Raw genomic sequence first — 8,684 nt, forward strand, 5'->3', positions numbered from 1 at the left:
CCCTCAGTGCAGTACTTTCCGGTCTTCAGAGTCTTGACAAAAACCGAGTTCTCATCAGAGTTAGTATGTTTATGTTAGGTATGGATTCAGTGAGAGAAAGACTTTGTCTCACTACTGCAAACTAAACAAACAGGCTCATTAAAGTGTGAACAAGAAAAGTCTGGCTCTGAGTCCTGAGACCAGAACTGGGTCCACTGTGAGTCACTCACATGAGTGAGTGTGTATCTCTGTGTGTGTAGTCCAGGTAAAACTATCCTAGTGGGGACAATTTGTGAGCAAATGCTTTGTTGTGGGGACCTTTTGTCCTTGTGAAGACATTTTAATGTCTCCACTAGGAAGGAGGGTTTTTAAAAATTTAACATGGAGTTACCTTAGAAAACAAGTTAGTGGTTGATTAACATTGGGATGTCTTTGTAATGGTTAAGGTTAGGGTAAAGAGTTAAGGACTGCATTATGTCTGTGTATGTGAAGTCCTCACAACTCATGAAAACCAGACTGTGTGTGTGTTTGTGCATGCTCTGTGTATGTGTTGTCACCGTTAACTGTTTTCACATTGTGTTTTGTTTTTGTTTTTTTTTCTCTTCAGAAAATACCTCTAAAGATGGTGAGCATTGGTCAGGGCGAACTCACGTCTGAATCAGGAGCAGGAAACCGAGGGGGGAGCCAAGGAGCTGCAGAGAGGGTGGGTATGACGGGTGGGTGTGGGTGTGCAAAACAGAGAGGGAATTGTAAGTATAAGAATAAGGCAAACCCTGACTGCAGGAGACGGGGGAAGAGAAGAGAAGGTAGAAGGACCAAGGGAGAGGAAAGGGCTGCTCACATGGATTTGAAAAAGGAGGTGCAGCAAGTTAGGAGATGGAGATAGGAGCCCTGATCTTGGACACAGAAGGGTCACTGTCATGTGAGTTCAACAAATTGGGGTTCCTCTGAGAATCTGGGAGTTGTGCGAAAAAAAGACGTAGGGAGAGGAAGAGGGCGATGGAATCCACTTGTGTCCACATCTGGACCGAGTCAAAGTCAGGGGCAGAGTGAGGAGTTTTTCAAGTGCTTTAGAAAGAAAAAGACGGGAGTCAGAGTGTGTCCTCTCGTCTGTCCCAGCAGCGTAGTTTGAATCAGAGCCAGAAAAAGGGAAGGGCCTCCTTCTCCCCATTTTTTTCTCCTCCTTCTCCTACTCCAGCTGACAAAAACAGCTGGTCAGAAGCTGAGGTTGGAACCCTTTCACAGGACCACAGGACGTGGGATCGAGAAGAAGGCTTAGAGGTGGAGGAGGTGGTGGAGGAGGAGGTGGACGGACAGAAGAAGAGCAGAAAGAGAGTTGGAAGCAGAAGAAGAAGAAGCAGGACACATCCATCCCAGGTCTGGGATTTTGTCCATCTTTATGGGTTGTGTCCTGAGCTCAGACTGGTGCGGGGAGGAAGAGGTGCAGCCGGTGTCGGTGGTCAGAACATCATCTGTGAAGAGGAGGAGTCTGGAGAGGAGTGAGAGCGGCAGGATCAGACTGACCAAGGTATGTGGATGTGACATACAGAAAGTAATACTTGTGTGTTTATACAACTTTGCAAATAGAATAATTTATCTGTCCTAGTGGTTGGTCCAATTACCCATAATTCCCTGCTCTTCGTACAAGTCAACACCAGCAATTAAGTTCATTATTATTATTATTATTATTATATTATTATTACCTTGTCAAAAAGTTACATTTTAATGCAGTACAAGTACAAAAGTACAAGAGACAGGAGAGGGAGAGAGCCCAAAGAACACCGTCCCACCAACAACATTCTCAATAGAGAAAAGAGAAGAAAAGAGTTATCACACAATTCAAGCTTTACCAGGGTTCTACTGTAAATGCGGGTCAAAGGTCACACTTGTTTGTGTGTGTGTGCATTTAAGGTTGGTGTGAAGAATAATGGCATCTGTGAGCTGAGGTCACATCTATTATTATACAGCAGTGTTGTTGTTGTTGTTGTTGTTGACACGATGGCCTCAGCTCTGCTGCACAATGACTACGATGAAAACACAGTGAGGTGATTTAAAGCGGGGCTAGACAAGATCTCTCTTTCTCCTCTGTCTCTCTCTTCCCTTTCTTTTACCTTTTTTTCTCCCTCTCTAATTTTCCTCTCAAATTCTTTCCCATTTCAATTTTATTAAGGTCTATTTGTCCTTTTTGCATATGATAATGTTAGTTAAACAAAGACGTACAATGGATATAAGGACTGTGGTAATGTGAAGACTTCGTATATGCATCTCTCCTACTGTAAGTGGATGTACATACTGTATGTTGTGTCGTTTCACTTTAATCCCAGTGGCTCGTTTCCACGAGCTGAGCATCGTGGGAATGTTCAGCCTTCTTCACCACGTCATGCTGCAGAAACTGACCCCACAGCAAGAGTGTGGGAACCGAACTGTATCCCAGTGGTTGTCTTAGAATGTCAGACTTTATCTCGACTATTTATGGTCATTTCTTTGGACCTACATGACCACGCAGCTGGAAAGATTACATTTAATGATGGATTTAAAGGTTTTATTCCAAGTCATTAGGATAAACAGGAAGTATTAGAGCAGGCGTGTCAAACTCATCATTAGATGTCAAGTCGGCCGGACCAGTACAATAATAACACAATTAACTATAAATAACAACAAGTCCATGTTTTCCCCTTGTTTTCATGCAAAGAGGTACAAGTATATTAGATATTTATTATTATTTATTCATATTTAATTAAAAAAAAATCCTGAACACGAAGTTTTTTTTTAATTATTATTTTCAAAATTCATCAAGCAGGCCAGATTGAACACACTAGCGGACCAGTTTTTGGCCTACGGGCCATAAGTTTGACACCCCGTATACACCCGTATTATGTTGATGCTGAAGATGGAGCTTCAGCACTGAGTAATTCATTGACATAGAGAAGGTGTACCTGGAGATGTTTATTGAGACTTTAACTTTAGGAAGTAGGAGATAGTGTGAGATGGGTGCTGATGATGTTTGGTAGTGAACCCTGAAGGTCAGTGGGTAGTTTAGATAACTAAGAAGATGTGTTTTAGCACTGTACGTTTGTAAATGGAGCAAGACTTACTCAATACATTTTTGCGAGGTGGCAAGCTATCCAGGAAGTTCCGTAGGTCGGGGACATCGTAAAGTATAGAAGAAGAAAAAAACAGCTTTATAAAGTGAAAAACAAAATCTGAGTACTGATATGAGTGATGTTGAAAAAAAACATCTGGCAGCAGAACTACTGGAAAACATCCCATGTGCTGATGTCAGAGTCATGACATCATTTGTTGTTTTGTATTAGCTCCATAAGTGATGAGGTGATTTCATAACTGTGTTATTATTCCTGTTATTTGTCATGACATTAACACCAGTCATTTCCAATTATTGTAGTGTTGACACTCTTACATCACACATTACTGAATTCCCTAAATGCCCTTAACAACAATGTGTCAGTGCTGGTGCTGTTGTTTTTCATCACTCCTCCCTGGACTGTCCACGCTCTTTGTTGACATAAACTTCTAATTGGCCTTGCCTATCGTGTTCTCAAAAGAAGTTCTGACAGTTGTTGACCAAGATCAGCCTAGAATCAATAAACAAGCTCTTAAAGGAGGAATTTTAAAACAAACAGGCCGTTCAGAGTCAACAGTTCATGTGCGGCGGTGTTCTGCTCTGCATGGTTAACGCTGTAAAATTCCTGTGGAGAAAATTAAATTAAGGCAAACCTCAGAGGGACGACAGACCTCACCGGGGGCCCTGAAGCTAACTTTATCTTTAGAACACACGGATTTTGTAAACAATCTTCTGAGAAATTCTTTTTCATGCACCTCTTTTTGCTCTCATGACCATAAAAGTTCCTGTTGGTGTAAATCTGTTGGTTCTTTGACACGGAATTTCTAAAACTCTGATTCCCAAACTCCATGTTGTGGCACACAAGTGTATGGAAATCTGTCCAATTCCACATACAGTAATGGGTCTAAAACTAATGTTTTTTGTTGTTTTTTTTTTGTTTGTTTTTTTTAATGCGAGATTTGTTTTTTTGTTTTGTTTTTTTTAATGCGAGTCATTTTTTTCATTCACCTTGAGACAGGCAGAACAGTAAAATACTCTTCCACAAAATTGCCACAGATGACTATTCAAAACTTAAAAAAGAGAGAGACTCAGAGCTGTTAACGAAGATCTTTGTGTCTGTCTTTCATCAATTCCTGCGAGTATTTCAGGGTTGTATTCAACTAAAAAGTAAATTGTGAAATGTGAAAGTCATGGTGATATTTTTGTTTGGGTGGGGTCTGATGTTGGATATTTCTGATGTAAATTGTGTGCTGGAGCTCAAAAGAGGTTGGGAAACATTGGTTTAGATGTTTTTTATCAAGAATTCTGCAAGACTCTGGTTTTAAGCTGTTTTGGAGTCTTGCTAGGCACATCCAGAAGACACAGGACTTTCATTTTGAATTTTTTAGTAAAAGTAAAAGCTGTGGCATTTTGTGTCTCTGTCATTGATGTGGAACCCCAGGGTTCAGCTCCTGGGCAAGATCAAATCCCGGTTAGGACAGTTGGTGCCCTCTAGTGGACTCACCACCCTCATGCAGGTTCACGAGGGGTTGGTACGGTGCAGTGTGTTTTGGGTGGCGGTGATAGCGACTGGTGCCAACGCGACTCAGTAACGGATAAGCGGAAGAAAATGGATGGATGGCTAGTAAAAGCTAAGAGTCAATTTACTGACAAATAAACAATACTAAAATTGTAGTGTGCGTTGCTGCCTAAAATATTCACTATTGGAATATGAAATATAATTTGGTAAGTTCTCCAGAACGTCAAGAGAATGTGCATTGAAAGCTCTGTCCTAGCATATCTCACTGAAGTGAAAAGCATTTTTACTTTAAAAGAATCAGTTCAGGACTACAAGGAGTATGAAATACTTTTAGACTGCACTGGGTGTAACAGTGTTGGAGTGGCAGAGTTATAGAGTGGTAGTTTGGTGAGAACGTTGCAACAGGTGGGAGAATTTCCAAACGTCTTGAAAAAAAACCCAAAACGTTTTATTGTTTACAACCCTTTTTAAGGATTAGCTGCTTCATGAATCATCTCTCTTTCTTTAGAAAATGTTGGAGCAGAAAACACACAGTCACAGTGTATGCGCGTACACACGTGAGTGTATGTGTGTGTGTGTGCACGCACAGCTGTGTATATATAGTACTTTTCTGAAGAAAAAAAACAGGAAAGAACAGCAAGGCGTTCAGAGTATTTTGGTAATAAATCAGAATTCCTCAGGGGCTGAAAGAAGGTATGCACTAAAGTTTAAATATAAAACACATTATCTTTTCTTGCATTTGTCAAGGACTGTTTGACAGACTTTATTGGTACATCTGTTTTGTTTTAGCATTTTATAACTTCAACAGTTTTGATGGTCATTTGACTTATTCTAGTACCAGCAGCAGGTCAGATTTACCCTGTCCAGAGGAGGTAGGTGAGCTGTATGTAGGACGGAAAGTGTTGAAGAGTTGAGTGTATGGTAGGTGACCCTCTCTCTCACTCTCTCTGGTGTCTCCTATTTAACAATCTTCTTTGAACTTCTGTGGCTGCAAGACATTCATTTTCCAAGTGTTGGTCAAATATGAATAATCTGATTCCATCCCTTATGGTGGTCTATAGATACTGTGTTAAAACCTGTGCTTAAAACCCCTCCTTTAATTGGCTTTGCAGAGAATATTTTCAGTTTAAGTTCAATTCTTATGTCACAGTTCAGTTTATCACTACAAATGTGTCTTGTGACTTTGGGCCTTAATCAATAAAATGGACTTTACCTGACAGTATGTGGGCGATGTAGGCGATTTGCTGTTAGTATCTGGCCCAGACATGGGCACACCTTTTGACTTGCGGGCCACAATCGTACTAAAATTGAACAGGGGAGCCGGGTCAGGAAGATAAATGACATGTAAAAGTCATGCATAAAGGCTAAAATGCTAAGATGCTTTAATCATTTTCTACACCATCTATTGGGGAAACCTGAGTATTGCAGGGTAAAGGCAGAATTATATTTTATTTGTAAAAGTTTGGTGGGCCGGATTAAAAAGCTGAATGGGCCGCATATGGCCCCCGAGCCCTAGTTTGCCCGTTCCTGACCTGGCCGCTACTAATAGTACTCTAGGTAGTATCTAGCTACAGTATATGTAGGTACTAGAAATGCTGTAGTGTATGTGTAGGTTTATTATACAGTATATGTATAGGAAGTTGTATACAGTAGGTACTGTAGTACTGCCAATTCACAGTAAGTCCTGCAACTTAGATTCCCACTCTATAGTGCAATTTAAATTTTTACATTACAGTAGAATTTAGATAATCCTTCTACATAACGCTACAACAGGAAAGTTGGAGAAATGTATATATATATTCAATATCGTATTGACTTTATATAAAAAATACAAAGACAGGGGAATAAATAGGCAAACATAAATATTACTGAAAACCAAATTATAGTATATTGATACGTATGTACTGTTGATAGACAGATAGGTGTAATGATTTGAGTAATGATTTGAGACTGCTGTTAGGTGGGTAGTAAATAAGTACTAGGGTAATGTGTGAGTGTGCATACTTGAAATGCTGAAAGTCTGGACATGCATAGATCTGGGGCAATGCAGTGGTTTTGTTTATATTTGTCCAGCTTCTTGTATGAAATTTCCCATGGGCAACACTGAGGCCTTTAACCACAGGCATTCACCACAGACACACACCCAACACAGGCAGCAACGCTGACCGGGTAGACTTAATTATAGACCCCCAACATCCAGAATAGAGTACAATAGAATAGAATAGAAATTCCTCTTGGAGTATCGGATGTCAGAACTGGTGAATTCTTCAATTAATCCTTAAACTCAGCCCTGGCTCAGAGTGTGTCTGCTGTAGACTGGATTCCTGCAGCCTGAAAACAACGATCTGCCCCAAACTCATAGCAGGGTTTGAGGAATGGTGATGTGTTTGTGTTGAACGGGGCACGCACTTGAAAACTGATCATAGTGGAGAGGAAAAAAAGAGAAACAAAAAAAAAAAACGTGAAAAAGACATAAACTCTTTCCTCCCTCTGTGTGTTTCCAAACTGTGACAAATCCTCGCACCGCCCTTTTTTCTTTACACGCAAACACGCTAAGAGTGAAGGGCGAAAACAAAGTCATTCTGGTTTAGGGGGGAGGGTTTTTATTAAACTCACCGTGGCAGTAACCATGAACACGTGCTTGTTTGTGTCCTATGTGTTTTTCTGTCGCGTCACATTCGTAACGCCGCTGCTTCAACAGCTGCACCTTATCAGCCCCTTGGCTCGCCGCTCTCTTACACAATCCTGCGCTGCAGCAGCACGGCCCCCTTTTTAGAGCCTCCCACTGATTTCCTCTTGGCCCGTGTTCTCACTCTGTGCACCTTCTTTCCCGTTTACCTCTAAACATCCAAGGACTTCACACTCTGTCGGATTCTCTGATGGCCCCGACATAAACACACTTGTCTCACCTCTGGGTGGACTTTACCAAGAAAGTGCAAAGGAAACAGAACAGACAGAATCTGTGGATAAAGTTTTCCCTACCTTTCAGACCAATTTGTACACACATACAAATACTTTGATTTGGATGAATCACTAAAGAGTCTTATCTTTAGTTACTAGTTCAGTAAAACTTTATTTATTTAAAATGATGACAATTTTATAAAATATGTACATATTTGGAAGAAATTTGATAATGTGCAATTGAAATCCAGAAGCAGATGTGGTGCTAATCTAATCTAATGTAATCTAGTCTAGTATCATCTGATCTAATCTAATATCATCTGATCTAATCTAATATCATCTAATCTAATCTAATCTCATTTGACCTAATCTGACCTAATCTGATCTAATCTGTTTTTATCTAATCTGATTGAATCCAATCAAATCTAGTCTAGTATAATCTGACTAGTCAGTCACTGAAAACATTGAATATACGATATATTTACCTAGATACTTTATATATACATTATATGTATGTTGAGGTAGCGATCGAATATGTGTAGCTCAGTGGTTCAAAATGATTAAATTCTTACATCACATTATATTTATTTATTTATTTTTGTGTGATTCCTCCTGATCTACCAGCCTACCTTGGTGATCTACTAGTGGATTGCAATCTACTTATTGGGCATCCCTGTCCTAGATCTTCTGGACACAACATCTTATCTCCTACTAAGGTTTTTAACTGTCTGATATAAATAATAATAATTTTTAGGCCTGGTTCTGTCATGTGGGGTTTTTTATGTTTGCCATAATGTTGTTCTTCAGTGTGTTTCCTGTGACACGTGGTTTAAATGTTTTTACCTTGAGAATACAGATATAAATGTGTTTGAAAGTCCACCATGACATCAGATCGCTGCTGCTGTTCTACATCTCTTTTCGTCATCTTCAACTACTTCCAATTCCTTCTCACCTCCATCCTTCGTCCATCCCCCCGCTCTGACCCTAACCTTCATTCCATCCCAAAGCACCAGTTTCCTGTCTCTCATGGTCCCATGAGTATATGTCTTAGGCTCTAACATGACCTCTCTGAAATGAACCCTATATTCTTTTTTTTTTAAAACAGATTTTCTCCCTATGAATCCCCCTCTTCTTCTCTTCTGCTCTGTCTTTGTTTTCCTTCCACGACGAGCAAAGAGTCTTTAAAATCCACACGCAATCAAA

General features: G+C 40.1%; 1 protein-coding gene across 4 annotated transcripts in view; it reads left to right on the forward strand.

Moving 5' to 3' along the window:
• The first annotated feature begins 709 nt into the window (after nt 1–709).
• Nucleotides 710–8,684, forward strand: part of tns2a (tensin 2a) — a 52,211-nt gene continuing 44,236 nt past the window's right edge. For 3 of the 4 annotated variants that reach the window (XM_025059705.1, XM_025059708.1, XM_025059706.1), the window contains exon 1: nt 711–1,507. In XM_025059705.1, the coding sequence (XP_024915473.1) occupies nt 1,379–1,507 (129 nt within the window). In that variant the 5' untranslated portion in view covers nt 711–1,378. Of the gene's footprint in view, nt 1,508–8,684 lie in introns of all 4 variants that reach the window. The other variant, XM_025059707.1, reaches the window with a different exon arrangement.

Source organism: Cynoglossus semilaevis, chromosome 10 (genome assembly GCF_000523025.1).
Source record: "Cynoglossus semilaevis isolate Cse_v1.0 chromosome 10, Cse_v1.0, whole genome shotgun sequence".
NCBI lineage: Eukaryota > Metazoa > Chordata > Actinopteri > Pleuronectiformes > Cynoglossidae > Cynoglossus > Cynoglossus semilaevis.